At 49.7% G+C, this 21,938-nt stretch overlaps 1 protein-coding gene across 1 annotated transcript; it reads right to left on the bottom strand.

The window, feature by feature from the left end:
- Window positions 1-16,889: 16,889 nt before the first annotated feature.
- LOC134731282 (alpha/beta hydrolase domain-containing protein 17A-like) lies at window positions 16,890-21,293 on the bottom strand. Its single transcript, XM_055256961.2, has 2 exons — window positions 20,499-21,293; window positions 16,890-18,261 (listed from the first exon to the last, which is right to left on the bottom strand). Exons 1-2 carry the CDS (start codon window positions 21,023-21,025, stop codon window positions 17,856-17,858), a joined length of 933 nt encoding a protein of 310 aa, XP_055112936.2. The 5' UTR covers window positions 21,026-21,293; the 3' UTR covers window positions 16,890-17,855.
- Window positions 21,294-21,938: the final 645 nt, after the last annotated feature.

Raw genomic sequence — 21,938 nt, 5'->3', positions numbered from 1 at the left:
GACTCAGGAGAGGGGGCAGGAGAGAGGGAGGGCAGGAGACAGTTACTTGGCCTTAAATGCGCCTCAGGAAAAAGTCGGTCTCTGCAAAACCGCGGCGACTTTTACTCGAAACCAGTGGCAGCTGAATTTTCTCACCTCCCACCTCCCTCCTCCCCTGGCCCCGTGGAGATCATGGAAACCTAGTGTTGACCGAGAAACTGGCTCCTCAGCCCACTCTGGGAAGACCCAGCCAAATGTAGCTCAGCGGATGCCCAGGACTGGGCTTCGGGGCGCGCCGACGCCGACCGCGCCCGCGCGGGGCTGAGGCTGGATTCCTCTCCCACTGATAGAGGGCAGCGGGCGCTTGAGAGCTGGAAGAAGTCCCTTTCCTCTCGGGTCCTGGAGCCCTGCCCTGTCCTGGCGTCTTAGCCGGGCACTCCTGCCCCGCGCCTGTCCCCGCTATTACTGTCTGCACCTACGAAGCATGCCGGCTTCCTAGGATTGGCTGGGATTGATCTAGCGGGCTCCGCTTGGGTGCGAATTAGGGGAAGAGAAGTCCGGCCGAATACTGGATAGCATGGTCTGGGATTGGGCTCCTCCTAGCCTGGGCAAAACCAGACTACCACCGAATAAGCTCCAGGCAAAGTGTTCCTGCAGCAGTCGGGCTTGGCTGTCAGCCTTGGCTGGCGTCCTGGCCGTGGGGTTTGGGGGGCGGGTGCGAGGTGGCCATTTGAGGTGGGGTTGGAGCAGCCAAGGAAATCAGCTGATTCATAGCCTCCTAACGTGGGCCGCCCAGCGTTACAGGGAGAGAGGCTAGCCCTTCAGTCTCGGCTTGGCAGAGGCGCGCCCAACTGAGACTCCCGTGCTCAGGCCAGCCTTAAGGCACGGGACAGGGAACAGGAATGTGGATGTTAGAGGTTTTTGCCTGAAAATGCAGCAGTTCACACACGCGCGCGCGCGCACACACACACACACTTCCCTACTTCTAGTGTACTGTGTCATAGAAGCTCATCACTCTCAATGATTCAAATAATTCTATATTATTTTACGATTTGAAAGGAGCTGCTCTTTTAGCTAATTGTATATTCTTACTGTAAGTAAAAATAAATTTGAAAAATCTTCAAACGATGATCTTTTTAAAACTATCGTGTTATCAGATTAAAATGAAGCGTACTTGTAAAAATTGTATTTACAGTGCCTGTTATATGCCTGGCACTTTGCCTGGACTTCATATGCATGGTCTGTGAGAGGCAGTATGGTGCAGTGGTTAGGCACTCTGGATCTGGGCTCCGACCAACCTAATCGCCCTGCTTACTTTTGTTGTGAATTTGGGCAGTTTCTCAAGTTCACTGAGCTTCAGTTTTCTCAGGTGCAAAAGGAACTAGTAATGCCTGCTTTAAAGGTTTATGGTGGTGATTGAAGGAGACAATATGTACAAAGCAGTTAACATCGTGTCTGCAACATAATAAGGGCCCAGTGCCCAAACTGCCACCACTATTACTATATCACATTTAACTCTCACATCAACCCTTCAGGGAAGACCTGACCACCTCTGCACTGAAGTAGCTTATAACTCTGATAGGTAGGTAGGTAGGTAGGTAGGTAGGTAGGTAGATAGATAGATAGATAGATAGATAAAGATTTATAAATCAAAGTGCATATGCAAGTAGAAAAAAAAGTCTAAAGACATGGAAGTGTTTTCTTTCCTCCATAGGTCATTTTATAGGTTAGATTTGCTCTAGAAATTATTACTTTGTTTTATGCCATTTGGACATTTATTTATTTAACCAACACTTATGTGATTGCAACATACTCAGGACTGTTCTAAGTAAGCACTTTACAAATATTAGCATATCTAACTCAGGGTTTTCTTTCCCTTCCTTTGTGATCTTCAAATAAACTTTTTAATAAAGTCTAATACACATACAGAAAAGTGCATATATTGGGTGCTACAGCTCGCTTCTTCCTTTCTTTTGAACCCAATAGTTTAATCAATAACCACCCAGGTCACAGCCACACCATACGCTGCTGGACAGGTAAACCCAACCCATCTGTCCCTCACTGCCTCTGGCCTCCTGCCTGGTTCTCAATGGTGGGAGAGGAAATTCTACTGAGTGCCTGCTGACCGGGCTTGCCACACCCAGAGCCCGGCTGGCCAAGGCTCTGCCACAGGTGGCAGCTTCTTCCTAACCTGCTTACCAAGGCCACCTGCCAGCTGCGTGTGCACAGCTATTTTCCATGGGGGAAAAAGCATCTAGATTCCTTTCTTCCTTTCAATCTGGATGCATTAGGGTTTCTAGATGCTCTCAGATGGCCCCCCACCTCCCCAGCCAGAGTGTATATCCACCTCTTAACCAAGGATATAAAAAGCCCTCTGAATCTCCAGTCAGTTCCAACACAAATGCACCATCTCTCCTGCAATCCTTTTCATTTGCAGCTTGCAGGGGGTGGGGAATTAGGCAATTCTTGTAAAGCATAGGCACACATCACCCAGAGGCACAGTTTGCCAATAAAACTCACCCGGCCAAACAGCGTAACCCCTTCTTCCAGGCAGATTTCTTTGCAGTCAAATGCAAGGGATGCTAAGGCAAGGCCCTCCCCACAGGGCAGCCAGAGACCCACAGCCGACAGACTAAGCCTGCGGCTTCCAACCAGGCTCCCCGAGATGTTCCCTGGTGGTGCTCCCTGTAACTGAAGCCAGACCAGGCGTCTTTCCAGTTTATTCAGGGGCTGGTCCAATGTTGGAATATGTCATGGTGGCCTGAGAGGTTCTCAGCCTCTATTATTTAAAGAGACAGTGTCCAACTTTGTGTGCTTTCCAGAATACAGTAATCCCAAGAGGCCCTGCAGGTCATGGAGAAACTGGAATCAGAAGGGAGAAGAGCTTTGAGTATGCCTGAAGTCTGTGATGCCAAGGCTGTTCTCTCTGGAAGTGCCAACCTGTGTAATAGCCAAGAGGTCCCACTGGCTCCCCTCCCCTCCCAGTGAATTCTGCAGAGATTAAATATACTGTGCGAAGGATCTGTGTCTACAGTATTACATATGTGCAGGTAAGTTTTCTTTTAAATAAACTTCATTTTAACGAGCCCAAACATTGCACAGCTAATCTCTCACAGCATCACAGCAGTGAGCCAAATGTCTCAAGAGTCACCAAATCAAGCCTGCTTTGTTCCAAGCCCTGGTTGGAAAGACTCTCCGTTACCTGCCCTGTCTGTCTAGACCCCATCGCAAATGATCACGTGTTGTACATTAGAATAAAACTTAGGGAAATGGGTTCTTCCGACTCTGTCTTTAATGTGCCCTAATCAAGCTGAGCTTCATGAGATAATTCAATGCAAGTAAACAAACCTCTATTGAAAACTATTGAAAACGTTCTAACCTGTCAGGCAGGATAGGCTGGAAGAGCAATTGGAAATTCTTGGCGAGGGAGGTAAAGGAAGTTATGGCATATTTAGGTTCTTTGCAGCGTACCCACTCCAGCTCCCAGAGAATCCTCCATCCCTTCAACCGCTTCTAGCTGCAAACTCTGACGCAAGGGGACTGGTTTCATTGCATGAGTTTCCTGGAATTCTGGCACTTGGGGCATAAGACTTCCTCTTGTGTCAGGGATCCCCAGTCTGGAGAGACCTGCAGAGTTTGGAGAAGTCCCTCCCTGTCACACACTTTACGTTTGGTTGGACTCTCCAGTCACAAGGGCCTCTCAATGGCCCTCTCCCCTGTTCTACCCGCAGCCAGCATCTGCTCACAGCCAGCATCACAGCCAGTGCCAATAAAACAGTTTCACCTTTCTCTCTTTGCTGAAATCAGTTTTATTTTTCACAGCAGTGGTTCTTTAGAATCACTCGAGAGATTTGCGAATGACCTAGCCTGGGCCATGGGCAGAGAAGCTGACTCAGGTGGTTTGGGATGGGGCTCAGGTGTGGGTAATTTCCAGTGTCTCTCCCCCGGCTGGATGTTTCGTTGTCCAGCCAGGTTGTCATGTGGAGTTAGATTGTCGCTGATTTCCTTCCAGCTCCCTTCTGTTGTGGAACCCAAATGGAGATGAGGTGCAGTGTGGGCTGCTGCAGTATTATGCAAGTTATAGGTCTGTTCTGCCAGGCAAAACGGGGTGTGTGTGTGTGTATATCTGTGTGAATGTGTGTGTGCATTTGTGTGTGTGCATGACAGAGAGAAAAAGAGAGAGAGAGAGAGAGAGAGGAGCCTCCCTCAATCCTCCTCTGACATGGTCTGTACGGGGACTGGGAACAGGGAGCATGGGTTTTGCAGCCTCTCCAGACAGCCTTTTCCTGGGAACTGCCATGATCAGCTCCAAAGGCTACATGACAGAGGCTGCTGTCCCTCAGGCCAGGATCAAGCCTGAAGACATCTAAGATTATTTCTGATCTAAGAGCTGAAGATTCAGAGGAAAAGGGGTAGGGCCTGGTGAGTGTGGGGCATGGCTTCCGGCCAGATAGGACCAGTCTGATGAGCCCTCCCTCTCTCCTTCCATGAGCTCCACATTCTGAGACCTGCTCTCTTGGCCTCACGTCTCTTTTGCCCAGGTCCTCCATCTCCAGCAGCCAAACCCTGAAGTCCCTGTTGGCTGTCAGCACCAGAGCTGGTCACTGTTGTGTGTCACTGGCCCTGTCTACCAGATACCAACACACTTGTCTTTACTCATCTGGGCCAGACTCTCTTCCCTTCCCAGAGTCAGGTGAGGAAAACTCCTTCCTGGTCCCCTGTCTCCCATTTCCAATCACCCTGTTCTCACCCAAAAGGGACCCCTATCCCATGCATCTGTGTTGAGCAATGTCTCTGCAAAGCTGTAGGCAATATCCCACTGAGCCTCTTGCAAAATAAACACATAGAATAGTCACCAAATAACATTGATTATTACTTGCTATCCTCCCTTCCATTTATGGATAGGAAAAATGAGAATCGGGATTCTCTGAGGAAACACAGTTGAGTCAATGAGACTGGCTATTTCCAGCACCTGAGCTGTTCTGCTCCACCACGCCCCGTCGGCTCAGTAGCATCCATTATCCGCAAGTCCTTGATAATGATGATAATAGGTTATATTTACTTCGTGTTTAGCATATGCCAGGCACCATCTTTAACATTTTATATGCGTCAAATCACTTAATCCTCACAACCATATGAAATAGGCACCCCATCATCCTCTTTTAGAAGAGGGAGAAACTGAGGCACAGCGAGATGTTCAGTCACTTTCTCAAGACACACTGCAAAGAAATGACAGAGGCGGATTCCAACCAGGCATTCTGGCTACAGATCCCGTACTCACAGCCTGGGCTATCTCACATTCTGCCGCGCCCCTAATTGTGCCCAGCACGTTCCCAGCATATCTTCTCATCACGCCTCCATAGACACTGTCATTTAATGTCCTATTCGTATGAAAGATGTTCTCACATTGTACATAGTTATGCATTCATGTTTCTTTTTCCATCAGAAAGTAAGAACATATCCTAAGAAATCCATTTGTTTTCAGCACCAGTCACATTAGTACAGCTTTCAAGAATCCTGTCTCATCCTGCCAACAAGGCTTTGTGCTCCTGCGGGGACTTTTGCATTCCATATGTCTGTATAGCACCAGCACTGGCAGAACCCTGCCTGTAGGTGACAATTTAATTTCATAACAATGAAATGTTGTCCATGACAGTGGAATCCCAGCAGACTCTTGAAGAGGGAGGAAGCCTTTCTGCACTTTATAGCTAATAAAATGCTGTTAACATATAGCAGTATCTTATTTAAGGGGAATCATTGTAATCATTTTCTATGTGAAGAAACTGAGGCTTGGAGAATTTACAGTGTTTCCTCCAGGGACTAGCTAGTGAATGCCAGGGCTGGGGCTTAAAAAAGTCAGTTCCTCTGACTCCCAAACCTGTAATATTTTCACTACGCAGGCTCCCCAGAGAGAAAACCAGAGGCAAGTCTGAATTTGCTGTTTGTCCAAGTGATGAAGTTGTTGTTGGAGCATCTATCCCACCAGGTGCTCAGTCAATATCTGAAAAGTGTTTACACTAAGAATGAAGTCTTTCCTGTGTCCTCATAGCCAGCAGCCTGTGTGGGAGTTCTTGGCCAGCCCTGGACACAGCTGGCCTGGAAGGGTCCTCAAAAGTCAGTCCTGCCTCATCTAGACTCAGCTAGACTATTTTGATGTTGAGTGAGAGCAGCTTGTTGAAACAACAAGCAAGGCAGACAAAGAAGGCAGAGGGGAAGGAAGGAAGGAAGGAAAGAAGGAAGGGAGGAAAGAAGGGAGGAAGGAAGGAGGGAGGGAGGGAGGAAGGAAGGGAGGGAGGAAGGGAGGGAGGGAGGGAGGAAAGAAGGAAGGAAGGAAGGAAGGAAGGAAGGAAGGAAGGAAGGAGGGAGGGAGGGAGGGAGGGAAGGAGCGGAGGGAGGAAGGAAGAAAGAAAGGAAGGAAGGAAAGAAGGAAGGAGAGAGGGAGGGAGGGAGATATAGATAGGAAGAGGGGAGGGAAGAGAAGGAGAAGGGAGAGTAAAAGGAACAGAAGGAGCCAGTTTGACTTCTGTGACAGAATCTTCTACAAATAAGCAAGTTTGAAACTATGTCAGGTCCCAATCCCTAGAAGATATTCTTTATGAACAACACAGACGCAGTCAGAAAGCAACATAAAGACACACAAAAAAACTCACATTGGCACAGGACTGTTCCCTAAATGACATCTTTAAAATACAGAAAGGTATCTTGGAGTAAATTGTATCTTTAACTCCTTCACCTGTGGGAGAGAGAAATCACAGAATTATGTTGTGGCAGTGGGACCAGACCAAGTACAAAGGATTCTCTGTTCACAAATGCATTGTTGCTTAGGAAAGCCAGATTCCACAGAGGCAAGTGGAGGGGGGAAAGCAGTCTTTTCTCTGACATCTCATGAGCTAGCAGCTAGAGGGTTCGGGAGCAATTTAAGCAAGAGTCAGAAAGGGATGTGTACTTGGGATTGCAAACTCTAAAACTTTTCTAAGACTGTTTACTCCTAAGTGAAAATGCTTCTGCTCCAGTAGGGCATAGGTTCAAATAAAATGGGGAAGCAGAGCAATCTTGCCACACGGGAATGGACGGAATGGGGAGGAATGCAGGGATTTTCTAGGCCACTGCAGACCAGGCATAGCAATGTCGAGAAAAGCAGCCTTGGCTTGATGTGAGAGATTGTCCTTATTGAGAGAGGTGCACAGGAAGGCCCATGTAACCCAAGGAAATGCTTGCTTCAGGCAGTCGAAGCCACACCAAGAAATGGGGCATTAATCTCCATCAAGGACAAGGTGAACACGAGTGGTCCTGGATGGGACCCTGGGAAGACAAGCGGCACGATACATCATAGTCCCCACAATGCATCATTCTGTGTGCACTTCTGAGCCGAGGGAGCACCAGTTGTACTTAAAATGAACTGGAGGCCAGATGTTTTCTTCATCTCCGAGTTCCTGAACCACTTATCAAGTGTGAAACCTCAGCTAAACCAGGGAAGTTCATAGACAAAGGTCAAATCCTTTCGAGACGTTCAAGGGAAAGCTGGGCAAAACTTCAAGAATGTTTACTCTTCATTGTTAGACTAGGAAATATCTAATCTAGAGGATTTCAGTGGTAAGCCTGGGCCTCATGTAATTGTTTTACTTTAAATTTTGGGCTCAGAAATTAAAATTCTAGAAATGTATCTTTAGAAAGTCATGGATATGCAAAAATTTGGCTATAATGGTATTTATAGCCAAATAAAGGTGACACATTTTATAACAAAGAAAAGTGTGAACATCCTAAATCTCAAAGACTAGAGGAATGATTGAGTAACTTTTGGTATAGTCATAAGATGAAATATTATGTAAGTATTAAAAATAATGTCCAAGAAGAATGTTTAATGAAATGAAGAGCCATTTGTGATGGATACAAAATAACACACCTATAATTTGTTGAGCACTGGCTGTGTGCCAGGCACTGTGCTAACCCTCTCATTAAATACCTCCAACAATCCCATGAGGGGAGAACTGCCATGACCCCCAAGACACCCACACAGTGAGAAAATGGTGGAGCCAATATATAAACTTTGACCACTTGAAGCCAAGACCCCAGGTTCTTGACCACTAAATTCCACCAAATGTACAGTTTTTGAGTACCACTGTGACAAAAATGAAAGTAAAACTGAAAGAATGCAAAGACTGAAGAATGCAATACGACAGAATTTGTTCAACATTGTGTTTCCAAGTTCTAACATTAAATGGGAGAAATAACTGCATGGAGCTGAACACATAACAGGATTCATTGTGACGAGCGATCGCACATCTCAGCCTCTTGCCTCCATCATAAGGAGTCTGTGACTCTGTAACTTCAGTGTAGGAAATGCACACTGCGTCAACCCCAGGGAGGCACTGGGAGGGCCATGAGCCAGGTCTTGCTTCATCTTTTGCACTGACCCCAAGTGGAGTCACTCCAAGCACAGAGGTGGTATGGCAGTATTGGAATGAGCTGTGCATCTTACAATGTTGATGGTAAAATGTAGGCATTTATATAGACCATGAGTTTAATAACTGAACCTTGTACTTATTTAAATACATTGGGAGATTAAGAAAAACAAAAGGAAAAAAGAGAAGTGGTTTTGAAGTTTCTTGATCTGGAGGGAGCCTGAATGAGCCAACAGTTCATTGGTTTAGGTATGTGACTTTAAATATGAGAATCCCTCCAACCCACAGCAAGAGCGTGGTCAGACATGTGGTTCGGATGAGTAAAACTGCACTGACATTTATGGTCAATTTGACCGAGGGAGAAAACTCTCGTGGTTGCCAATGGTCTATCACCTACCGCATTGCCTTCTTTCTCAGAATCCCTCTCCCTCTTGCTTTCCCTACCCTCCCTCCCTTTACCTCTCTCTATCCCCTTCCATTTTTTTTCCCTCTCTCTTTCTCTCTCTCTCTCTCTCTCATGTTCCAGCCTCACAATGTGAAACCGTAATGAAACCGCAATCACTTGACTATCTGAATTCTATGATTTTGTGAGCTCCTTGATTACTGGGAGACCCCAGGTTGTTTTCGAATTCCTTGTCCCAGCAAAGTGTTTCTACCCATCCTCCCCAGGGGACAGTCCCCATGCTCTCCTGCTTCACTCCTGTCTAATCTTGGATCATTTAACCTGCAACTGTGTCTTGGGAATCGCTGGGAGGGAACTCGATTACAAAGCATTTTCTAAATGTATGGGACCACGGAATTTTTATTCCCAGGTTACCTCCAAGACTTAGCTTCCAGCCGGGCGCGGTGGCTCACGCTTGTAATCCCAGCACTTTGGGAGGCTGAGGCGGGCGGATCACGAGGTCAGGAGATCGAGACCACGGTGAAACCCCATCTCTACTAAAAATACAAAAAATTAGCCGGGCGTGGTGGCGGGCGCCTGTAGTCCCAGCTACTCGGAGAGGCTGAGGCAGGAGAATGGCGTGAACCTGGGAGGCGGAAGTTGCAGTGAGCCGAGATTGCGCCACTGCACTCCAGCCTGGGCGACAGAGCAAGGCTCCGTCTCAAAAAATAAAAAAAAAAAAAAAGACTTAGCTTCCACGGACCTCACTGTTGGAAACATTGGGCTCCACGATTCTAGTCTCTAACCATGGAGGCGAGCTGACGACAGTCGCTTCAGGAAATGAAAAGGCAGATTTGAAGGCAGGAGGTAGAGGCTTAAGGACTCCAGGCCAGCGAAGAGGGAACAGAAAACATCCATAGAAGCCAACATTGAAGAGAGATGCCAAAGAAATGTGTTGCTGTGATTCCGAGTAAGGAACTGGGTGGATGTGGTCTGAGGTCATGCGGTTCTCCACAGGAGAGACATCGTTCCCAGTGGGGCTCAGGCTCGCCCTCGTCATATGTTTATTTCCCATTTGGGGAAGAACACAGTGATTCAATTCAGGGAGTGACCTTGTCACAGTCTTTGGAAGAACTGCCCAGAACCCAGGTAAGGCATTCTATAAATGAGCCCACGATGGCCTCTGGGTATTGACCCCTAGGTGGTTTATTTCTTCACAGCAGGCTGGGAACCATCAGCTCAAAAGCCCACTGGCCTCAAATTCTAATTTTTGCACATCCAGTTATTCTTAAAGTAGCTCAAACAAGCAGCCTTTGTAGACACTTGGAACCTGCCTGCTTTGCATGCCCCATGAAACCTCACTCCCATCAGCTGCTATGGATACCATAGAGCCTTGTGGCTCTAAGACCCCGAGCTGCTATGGCCCTTCAGAGCTCTCTGCCCTGGAGACTCCTCACCACACTGCTGAGTGATGTTGGTATCACCTAGACTAATAAGCCCTGTCTCCACGTCCCCCTGCCCCAGGAGTTCCCTTTTCTCTTTAGCTTTCTGGATAGTGGTCCCTGGAAGATCCCCAGCTGTGAAGGATTTTCCCCATCCTGAAACCCTGTCCAAGGCCCACCAATAAAGTTTGTTGTAATTTATTGCCTCTTGTTGTCTTTTTTTCTGATCAGACCCCCTCCTGGAACAAACCCCCACATATGGGCCAGGAAGGGTGGGATGCAGAGGAACCTGGAACTGGACACAGAAGCCCAGCAATGCCGCTAGGATCTGTGCATGAGGGAGGGGCAGGAAATCCTCCAGAGAAATGGAAGCATCCTGGTGGCCTCATTACACAGGCCTTCCCAACTTCCTCATCACCCAGGGAAGAGTTTCTTCCAAAGAACCCAGGGGAAAGTGGTTCATGTGGATTGCCAGGGATACACCACCAACTGGAAGGCCTTGTGAAAAAACCTTCACCCCAGCAAGCTGAGAACGAAGACCTGTTAGGAGGCTGAATGCATGGACTGCTCAGCCTTGGAGCTATATCAAATAACCTGGTGCCTCAGCCAGTGCATAAGCGCAGTGGCAGTCCACGTGATATGCTCCCACTCAGGGGACTGAGAGACCCCTTTTCACCCAACAATTTCAGTGTCTGATTATCATTCCTTACCTTTTCCACACAATGTTATATGCGAATACCTCAATAGAACCCAATCTGGCAGGTCTCTACTTAATAATTGCACATTGAAATGTCTGTTCATCATCTACGCCAGTGGTTTCTTGTATAAAGGAAACAAAAGTCATATAATTCCTTTTACTAAGGTCACTGACCTTTGCAGCTTCTTCCATGATGAGAGAGTAAACAGAAGATGACTAAGTGTTTTTGACATCCAAAGTCACCCACAGCCAGAACCAGAGTCTGGGAGAACTGTATTTTGGACATCGTGACCTCAACTATGTGAAAGAAAGGAAAGCTGAAGTCCTCTTAAAATAATATTCATTCAATAGATATTTATTGAGCAACAGCTACAGGCTGAAAGCAAACATCACACAGCCTCTTCAGTCTTCATTAGCATGCAAAAGTAGCCCCAAATGCTCCCCATCCCTGTGTGCATGCCCCCTTGCAATGTGGCATTTCTGCTTCCCTCATCAAGAGGTGAGGTCTGATTCCTCCACTCTTTGAGCTTGGACCTGGCCATGTGACCTCCTTTAGCAAATGGGACATTAACAGTGTGACACAAGCAGAGGCTTTAAAAGAGCATTCTCACTGGGATTTGCTCTGTTGCTGCTGGGGACCCTTCCACCATCATCTGAGCAAGCCTGGACAAGCCACTGGATATTGAGAGGCAGCACTGAGAGAGATCTGAACTGCCTGTGCCATCCCAGCTAAGGTCCTAGACACATGAGCCATCACAGCAGAGAATAGCTGTGCCTGACCTAGATGAGAATGGATGCCAAATAAAGCCCAGCTACCCCTCAATATTCTGAAAAGGAGTAATTTGTTGTGTTAAGACACACTAAGTTTTGGGGTGGCTTGTTACACGGCAAACACTAACTAATACATTAACAATCCTGGACTTGGGGTTAGACACCAAATGCATTAGATTTACAAATAGGTCTCTATGCCAGCAGGGGCAGAGGTGATTATCCCTGGCAGTAGCAAATTGACTTCCACTTGTTCCACTGGTTGTCTGGGACCTGAAAATGGACTGTAATAGTTGGCTCAGTTTCATCTCTAAAGGAGGAGAGTGGTTAAGGCCAGAGAGATTGAGAAGATTCCTGGGATTCTTTGGGAGTTGCTTGACTCTATAGAGACTCTCAGGCATTTTCTGAGAGTCTTGTGGTTCTCTGGAGAATGCTATGGATCTGTAGAGAGTCCCATGGATTTGTGGAGTGCTCTGAGGTATAGTGTCAAGGAGGACTTCTCAAACCAACTGGGGTGAAGCACCATGTTTGTTTGTTCTTTATTTCTAATTCATCACAGTCAGTGACATGACATACAGGTGGGCCATGGGAGATGGAACGTGCCCACTATCATGCACTTGGATGCCACAACAGCACCAAATTTCTATCAAGTGTTCTAAAGTTTTATTCTCACTGTCTGTACTCACTTCACCACAACCCTTTAAAAGTTTGTGAATTGGCACTGGTCCCATGTGGGGACAACACTTTGAGTAGCTTTGCTGTAGAAAGAGTTGAGGTGGGCCCTCTAAGTATACAGCCCCGGGCCCAGAACCACAAACTCCCAAAAGCGAAATGAGCTTGACCGTTAACATTTTTCTTTGAACACTGAACCAATATGGCATTTCTTTAGCGCCCAATGCAAGGCCTATTGAAAATCAGATAACAGGTGTATTTGTCTGCTTTCACGCTGCTGTTAAAGACATACCAAGACTGGAAAATTTAAAAAATAAGAAGTTTATTGGACTTACAGTCCACATGTCTTGGGAGGCCTCACGATCATGGCAGAAGGCAAGGAGGAGCAAGTCACATCTTACGTGGATGGCAGCAGGCAAAGAGAGAGGGCTTGTGCAGGGAAACCCCCGTCTTTAAAACCATCAGATCTCATGAGGATCCATTCACTATCATGAGAACAGCATGGGAAAGACCCACCCCCATGATTCAGTCATCTCCCACTGGGTCCCTTTCATAACACGTGGGAATTATGGGAGCTACAAAATGAGATTTGGATGGGGACACAGAACCAAACCATATCAACAGGAAAACATTTATAAAGAACAGAACACTTACTTCGGAAGGGCACTGAGTAATAATAATAACTCTCATTATTTAGCACCTCATTGGCTAGAAAAAGTAGTTGGGGTAGGAATAATTGTCCTGCAACCATCCATGAGCCACAGTCTTTTTTTTTGATAATATTTTTAATATATACTATTCTTTTGAGTGTGGATATATTTGTAATCCATACAAATGATATCGTGCTCTAAGACCTCATTGTTTTTCATTTTTATTCGACACTGCTTCTGAAATCTAACCATGTTGCTAAGTGTACATCTAACTCAAGGTTCTTTTTTTTCTTTTTTTTTATACTTTAAGTTCTAGGGTATGTGTGCACAAAGTGCAGGTTTGTTACATATGTATACATGTGCCATGCTGGTGTGCTGCACCCGTTAACTCGTCATTTACATTAGTTATATCTCCTAATGCTATCCCTCCCTGCTCCCCCCACCCCATGACAGGCCCCGGTGTGTGATGTTCCCCACCCCGTGTCCAAGTGTTCTCATTGTTCAATTCCCACCTATGAGTGAGAACATGCAGTGTTTGGTTTTCTGTCCTTGCGATAGTTTGCTCAGAATGATGGTTTCCAGCTTCATCCATGTCCCTACAAAGGGCATGAACTCATCCTTTTTTATGGCTGCATAGTATTCCATGGTGTATATGTGCCACATTTCTTAGTCCAGTCTATCACTGATGGACATTTGGGTTGGTTCCAAGTCTTTGCTATTGTGAATAGGAGCCACAGTCTTGATGGCAAGGTTGATCAAGTGCCAGTTTGTCCCTGAAAGCTGGTACAAGGAGTGCTGCTGAGGGCTGCTCAAGGAGCCACAGGAATGACCCCCCAGTGCTGGCTGGAGTTCTCATCCACTTTGTTCTCTGTGCTCCAGCTGAGCACTTTCACCAATATGGCTCTACCCTCTCTGGGCTCCATGGGCCACACTAAGTACTTGTCAGGGAGGAAAAAGGCCCATTGCAGGATTTGTTGGTAAACATATAAAAGGGCTCCTAAGGGTCTAAGAAGTTGTGCAATAAAAACAACAAAATAGAACAAAATAAAAACCTGTTTATGGCCTGTTTCTTAGCCAATTAAGATCCTTTTTCCCTGTAACCCAAAAGGTAGCATGATGGTGCTTTGAACTATGTCCCAGTACATTTTCCATTCTAGGTGATGGGTAGGTTACTACTCACGGTTTCTCTACCTTCAGACCCTGGCACTGGTGTTCTAACCCTGGAAATTCTCTTGTGACCTGCATCTGCTCTTTGTCTCCCTGACTCTCATTTGTCCTCCAGGTCTCAGGTTGTTATTTTTTGGAAAGTTCTTAAACTCCCTGAGAGGACTGGTTACTAATCTGTCTCTTATATTCCTACAGCATGCCACGCTTCCCCACAAAAAGCACAATGGATTAGACCTGAGTTGTCTTTTTCTTTGTCTGTCTTCTGCACTAGTCTCTAAATTGGGCAAAAACACCAATTCTGACTCATACCACATGCTCCATAGATGGCTGCAAAATCATAAAAGTAAATTTTTACCTTATAGTTCTGGGCAGAAGGTAAGTGGCTCAGCATGTCACAGAAATAAACCCTTGGCCAAAGTTTTGTTGCGTGTGTTTTCATCCCACAAAACTGCAAACATCACAATCCTGTCACCTGACATGAAAGAGATTGTGTGCCTGGGAGCCTGTGCCAAGCTGTTCTTCACCCAGAGGGAGCCCTCGACTGAGATGGGGTGGGGGACCCCAGGCTGACTGCTGACCTCAGTCATAGCTGGACCTAGAGGACTGGAAGTGAGTGAGATGGAGAGAGCCTCAGGTTGCTAGGTCAATTTTATAATTCCAGTTCAAGTTCAAAGGTTTTTTGTTTGTTTTTGTTGTTCTTTTTGTTGTTGTTGTTGTTGTTGTTTTAGACCGAGTCTCACTCTGTTGCCCAGGCTGGAGTTCAGTGGCGCGATCTCGGCTCACTGCAACCTCTGCCTTCTGGGTTCAAGCAATTCTCCTGCCTCAGCCTCCCAAGTAGCTGGGATTACAGGCATGTGCCACCACGCCCTGCTAATTTTTGTATTTTTAGTAGAGATGGGGTTTCACCATGTTGGTCAGGCTGGTCTTGATCTCCTGACCTCAGGTGATCCAACCGCCTGCACCTCCCAAAGTGCTGGAATTACCAGCCTGCGCCACTGCGCCCAGCCCTGACATACCTATGAATGTCATTGCTGGAGATTTCTGGTTACACACATTCCACGTCTCTACCTAACTTTTTCAACTTGAATTCAGTTATAATAACCACTTTAATTTGCTTGACTGCTAATTCTGACATCTGTGTAAGCTCTGGGTTTGTTTCACTTGATTGATTTTCTTCTCATTGTGGGTCATTTTTCCTATTTCTTTGCACGCCTGGTTATATTGATCAGATGCTAGACACTGTGAATTTCACCTTGTTGGGTGCTGGATATTTTTGTCTTCCTACAAATATTTTTGAGCTTTGTTTTACAGTACAGTTAAATTACTTGGAAACAATTTGATCCTTTCTGATTTTGCTTTTGAGATTTGTTAGGCAGGTCTAGAGCTAATTATTGCCCACTACTGAATCAAGGCCTTTCTGACTAGCCTACTTAATTATGAGTTTTTCCAGTTTGGATGGTGGAAACAGGTATTACTTCCACCCTTGTGTGAGCACAAAGTATTGTTCCCTCAAATTCTTTTGACTGGTCCTTTCCCTGGGTCTCACGTTGTTTTTGTTCTTACACAAGTGGACCAATCAGTACTCTACTGAGTTTTCAAGGGCTCTCTCTCTCTCTCTCTCTCCTCTTTGGTACTTTCGTCCTATGACCCCTAGCATCCTTAGACTGCCCAAACTCAGCTCTTTCTCCTCAACTCAGGGAGTTCACTGAGTTCTTCCTGGATTTCTCCTCCTTGAGTCATGAACTGGAAACTCAGTGGTATGAGCTGAGGCTATTACAGGATTCATCTCATTCATTTCTTGTCTCTCAGAGATCACTGTTCTTTGTTGTCCAATGTCCAGTGTCTTGAAAACCGTTGTTCTGTATATTTTGTCGATATTTTTTTGTTTGCTTCTTTTGTTGTTGTTGTTTCCGGCCAGAGAGTCAGTCCAGTCCTTATCACTCCATCTTGGCCAGAAACACAAGTTCCTTTGGTTTTTCAACCTGTATTTTCCAAACAGGTCAGGCACTTTATTAACACTTGACCTTAGTCAGAGGGTTAGCACGTGACTTATCTTCCAAGAATCTGATCCAAGACCACCTCCTTTATGAATCGTCTCCTGACATCTTTCACCTACCATTGCACAAGGCACATGGAATAAAGCTTATCCTATTCATGAGGGCTACATTCTGAGCACTTCATGATTTTCCATGGTGGTGTCCAATACAGCATTATTCTTCCTCTCAAAATGCTTCTGTTTTCTGGATAAGAGCAATTGCTTCCTTAGAAGAATTTAATTTTTCCTCATTTCCATCATCAATAGCATCTGGCTTTTGTATCAAGATTGTTTCTCCCAGACAATACTGAGAAAGTATTTTATCACAAGAAGGCAGCTGTGCTGGTGGCTACCATGGAGAACTATGCATCTCTGAGACACGGGCAACAAGAAGTCAGCTGGTCTGTTTTTGTTTGGTGCCTTGTTTCTGCTTATTATTCTCAGCCCATCAGTTCATTCAGTGCCTCAGCAGAATTAAAATTACTGCACGTCACTGCATGACTGCTCACAGACTGCTGACATCATGAATACCAAATCGAGTTGTTATGGATCTAATTATGCTTTATTGAATTTATTTCTTCATTTATTTCTTTACTGGACTCCTTCTAGGCTATATATATGGAGCCCATCGAAGGCTGGGACTTGTCTTACAATTTTTTATTCCTCTGCCTAATTACAGTCTCTGTCATAAAATAGGTATTTGCTGAATGAATGAATGAAAGTATAAGAAGAAAAACGTACAAATCTCCAAACCTCTATGTATTACTAGAATGCCTGCACTTTGATGACCCTGTGTTTATATTTGTCACATTTTGGCTGTTAAAACTTCACTTTCGGCTGTTTGACAACTCACTTGTTTATGTTGCTTCAAACGTTTTAAATTTCTAACCTAATGGCTCATCTAGTGTCATTCTGCCACTTAGACTTCAAGACTAGAAAACAAGAAAGAGTGCAGCACGGTAGTATCATAGAATGTCTCAAGAATCCCTAGTGCAGGGATAAACGCCTCTTAGAAGAGCTATCAGGACATTATCATTTTACCACCATCACCCCTGAGGCTTCCCGAATGCTTATTATGTGCAGGGACTTCCAGAGTTTTACTGTGGCAAAGTCAATCCCTTTTTGCTTTTCAAACTGATAAAATACTTAGAGGCCATGTACCAAGGCACATTTCTTTTCTTTTTTTTTTTTTTTAATTTTTTCCAAAAAAACATTTATTTTTATTATTTTTATAATTTTTGAAGCCAATATCCAAGAGCTGGTCTGTGAAGTAAATATGGGAATAAATGCAACTAGCTTCTCAAGTCCCCCCTTTTCCCTAGAAGTCCTGGGAAATGATGTTTGATTTTCTAGCTTTTTAGAAAGAGGCTCTGTCAATATCTACTTAAATCACCTTTGGAAAATTATTTAACATCTCTGAGATTTATTTTCTTTCTTTTTTTTTTAATTTTAAATCTTTCATTTCCGTTTTCACGTATTTCTTCTTGCTTCCAAAAGGAAAGGAGTGAGCAGCTCTGTTGCCTGTACATGGTCCACAGCCCCTGGGTCGGGGCGGGGTCCCCTGGGCCGCCCGGGGGTCCACATGCAGCCCCTGGGGTGCCGGCGCGGGGCGAGGTCCGGGGGCCGCCTTATTGCTGAGGTCCGGCCGCTTGGGGCCACCGCTAGGCGCGCTGGCTGGGCAGCTCCTGGGAAATGAAGTGACGCAGGCGCTCCAGGTACTGGCTGTGGAGCTCGATGTCGTTGTGCCCGGCGCCCTCCACCCACAGCGGCTCCACCGCCTTGGGGCAGCGCTCGTAGAGCGCCAGCCCGTGCGAGAAGTCGATCACCTCGTCCTCCGTGCCGTGGATGATGAGCACGGGCGACGTGATCTTGGACACCTTCTCGATGTTGGGGAAGGCGTCGAAGCAGTAGGTCTTCTTGGTGTGGGGGAAGGCGACGCGCATGCCCGACGTGAGCGGCGAGTGCAGCACCACCGCAGCACACTCGTAGCGCGAGGCCAGGTCCACGGTGGGCACCGTGCCGATGCTCTGCCCGTACAGGATGATGCTGTCCGGGCTGATGCCGTACCTGGCGACGCCAGAGCAGGGTCAGCCGCGGCCTCCGACGCGCACGCACCCTTCCCGCCAGCGGGCGTCCCCGGGCCCAGCTCCGGGTGCGACCCTCCAGTCTCCCCATTCAGCCAAGTCAGTGGGTCAGGCCCAGGCTCCACACCAGTCCCGAGGGCCACCCCCAATCCCCCAACACCGCGGCAGTGGGCGAAGCCAGCGGCCCTGCCCTGTTCCCTGGCGCTGCCGTTCACTGGCGTTTCCTAGCTAGGATCTGCAGGGATCCTGCCTACGGAGTGCCCCTGGGGCAGGTGTAGGGGAGGCCCTGACGCCTCTCCTCATCCTGGTCACCCCTAGGTGCACACTGGGAACTGTGTGCCCCCCACATCCTGAATGCTTCACGCCTTTATGCCCGGGTTAGAAAGCCATTCCTGGTGCACTGGCCAGGACAGCTGACACTCTTCCTCCCTGTAGCCCTTGCCCACCCCCTTGGCCATGAGGAATTCAGGCAGCTGTGTCCCCAAATGTCTCCACCCAATTTTGGACTCTTGGAGTCCCCACGCCCAATGAGATGCCAGTGCAACCCAGGTCAGCATTGAGGGTGGTGGCTGCAGAGGTGGCACCCCCTCCCACCAGCACCTTCCCTTGAGAGTGGACAAGTCTTCGGCCACCTCAGCACCACCAGCTCCCACCCAAGGCCACCCCCACCCCCAGGTCACTGGTGTGCGGCCCCTGACCCAGCTGATCCAGCACCAGTTACAAGGCCTCCTCGTGCCCAGTCCCAACCACACGGGACCCACCTGCCACCCTGCCCATGCTGGGACCCCACAACTCTCCTCCCACACGTTCCAGGCTCTGATCCCAGGCAGATGCCCTCTTGCAAGGCAGGAGCATGGGCAGGTGTGCGTCCCCTCTGCCTGGCATTCGGACTCCACCAGCAGGGCTGTCCCCGTCCCTGGCCTGGAATCCCAGCCTCTTGGCAGCACTCCACAGCTCACCACTCACCCATGCCCCAAAGGATGCTGCCTGGCTTGTGCCTGTGGCCCCAGCTCTGCCTCAGCCTCCCTGGCCTGCTCCCTGGCAGCCATGGTCAGTAGTGTGCTGAGCCAGCCCAGCACTGTCGCCTGCTACAGGCAGGAGCCCCCAGCTGCCACCTGGATGTCACCACTCAAACAAACAGGACACATCCCCAGTGGAGGCCCTGGGCACACTCTGGCCTCCCCCTCACAGCTCTGGGCCTAGGTTCCTGCAGGACAAAGTGGCAGCAGGACAGATGGCCGAGCAGACAGAGCTCAGAGCTGGCCATGGCAGGTGTGACTCTGCCAGTGGCCCGGGCAGTAGAGACGAGGGGCCGAGGAAGTCGCATGAAGTGGTGGTTGGTGTCAGCGCCCCACACTGCCGGGAGGCCCCCAGAGCCAGGGTGGTGCCAGGGACCAGCTCCCAGGCCCACAGCAGGGACTGCCTGCGATATCACCAAGGCAACGAGGACCCCACCTCCCCAGGGCCTCCGACTTCTCAGAGCTGTGCCTGGTCCCTGCGGGAGCAGGTCAGACCAGTGGGCTGGGGAGGGCCAGGACGAGACAGCCCCAGTGGATGGCAAGCAGGAAAGGCCACCAGAGGCCTACCCGGGTCTCCTCCTCCAAAGCAGCACTGGCCCGGGCGGTGCTCAAACACCGGTGAAAGGCCCAGGCAAGCGCAGGGCTGGGGACCTGGATGACTAGGAGCGCTGGATCTGGAATTGAGGCTGGCCCAGACCTCAGGTGTGTGCTGGGGGTCTGCACCTGACCCTGCAGGCCCTGCCCCGGGATGGCCAAGCTCCACAGCCACAGGGCCTCATGGGCCAGGCCTGGGGACCTGGATACAGCAGCCTCGCCTCACTTGGCCCCAAGTGCTGCCTCGGCCGATGGGCTCCCAGCCACACGTGCACAGACCCCCAGACACCACCCACTCACTCCCGCCGGGTGGCATCCACGCCCCTGTGACAAGCTCAGCCCCTTCCCGTCCTCAGGCCAGGGGTTCCCAAGGAGCCTGGCTCCACAGGCCAGGGTGTGGGAGGATCGCCTGGCCACAGCTCAGCCATGTGGAGGCGGCACCCGCACACCCAAGCTCGCCTGTCCGGCTCTCTGGCCCTGTGCATCCACTGTGGCTCCCCTCCTGCAGGGGCGCCCACCTTCCTCCCAGGGAAGCCCGCCCCCCGGCCCCAGGCCTGGTCCCCTCTTGGGTGTGCCCAGGCTGAGCTGCCCCCAGGGTCGCCCTCACTCGGTGCGCAGGGCCTGCCGGGCGGTGTCAATGTCGGCATAGAGGTTCCTCTCGGAAGGCCTGCCCGAGCTGGCACCGTAGCCGGAGTAGTCGTAGGAGAAGATGCTGCAGCGGAGGCGGGAGCCCAGGCCAATGTAGAAGCTGCTCATCTGGCCCAAGTCCACGGCGTTGCTGTGCGAGAAGAGGACCGTGTACCTGGCGCCAGGCACGCAGCGAACATACACGCAGGAGACGCGGTTGCCGCAGGCGCTCTTGGTGGGGAAGACCTCGATGGTGTCCAGCTCGCGCTGGCTGTACTGGAAGTCGGCGTGTTCCGTCAGGTGCAGCTTACAGCGCCCGGGTGCGCCCGAGGAGGCCCGCAGGGTCCCCAAGGGGGCGGCCCCGGCCCCACAAGGCCCCGGTTCGGGCTCAGGCACCAGGGAGTAGGTGGCCTCCGGCGGCAGGAAGGCGAGGTTGGCAGCGATGCGGCCGGGGCAGGGCGGGCAGCAGAAGAGGCAGCAGAGCTCACTCAGCGACAGCCCGTTCATGGCGGGCGCCGCCCGGGCCGGGCCTCCACCGGGGCCCCCGCCAACAACGCCGCCCAGCCTGGCCCGGCAGGGGAGGGGTGGGGGTGCTCCGAGTCGCGGGCAGGGGGGAGGGCGCCCCCCCAGCTACAGCCCCAGACGGCAGCCCCGTTAGGAGGCCAGGGCCCAGCCCCATCGCGGTCCAAGCCGAACCCCAGGGAGCCTCGCAACCACAGGTCTCCATGTCGTGCCGTGGGAAGCCCTGCGGGGGAACAGTGACATGTGGGGTCCTTTGGGGGGTGCCACAGTCCAGCTGGCAACCCCGGGAGGCGGGGCATCCACCCGTGCCAGGGAGTGGCATGGGCCCGGGGCCTGTCGGTCCCCATCCCCTCGGCCCTCCCCAAGGCCTGTCAGGCACTGCACCCTACAGCTCAGGGGACCCCAATTCAGCCCCCTCTCCACAGGAGGAAGGAACCCCCACCTTTCCTGAGCTGGCGATCACCACCTCCTGCTACGTGAGCACAGCCATGGGGTGCAGGGCATGCAGGGGATATGACCCCAGCCCCCCCACCCCCAACGCCCTGCTCCAGCACCAGGGAAACCCCATGCGCCAGGACTCGGTCCGCACTGCTGCCCACTCCCTCCCCCGGCCCATCTCTGCCACCCTACGGGTGACGGGCCGCTGAGGCAAGGACAGAGCTGGGACTGAAGGGACCCATGAGGGACCCGAACAGGCCCCACTACGTGAGCGCGCACAGGCGCGCCCCACCGGCCTGCAATGTCTGGAGAGGGAGGAAATAATAACAAACAAAGGCTCTAGAAACAAAGGCAGGATACATCCCAGGCTCCTAGGGCCCCAAGAGCAGCGACAATGGCTCTTCTCTGTGCTGGGGCCAGGCCTGCTGAGGGGCAGGGGAGGTGGGCTGGGGTCAGGGGG

The sequence above is a fragment of the Symphalangus syndactylus genome, chromosome 20, assembly GCF_028878055.3.
Source record: "Symphalangus syndactylus isolate Jambi chromosome 20, NHGRI_mSymSyn1-v2.1_pri, whole genome shotgun sequence".
NCBI classification, from domain to species: Eukaryota; Metazoa; Chordata; class Mammalia; order Primates; family Hylobatidae; genus Symphalangus; species Symphalangus syndactylus.
This window is presented reverse-complemented; position numbering and strand designations above follow the sequence as displayed.

Coding starts and splice junctions, on each gene's coding strand:
- LOC134731282 (XM_055256961.2), bottom strand. CDS start 21,025: ATGAACGGGCTGTCGCTGAGTGAGCTCTGCTGCCTCTTCTGCTGCCCG. Junction 18,262..20,498: donor CGGCAGGCCCTGCGCACCGA/GTGAGGGCGACC, acceptor TGGCGTCGCCAG/GTACGGCATCAGCCCGGACA.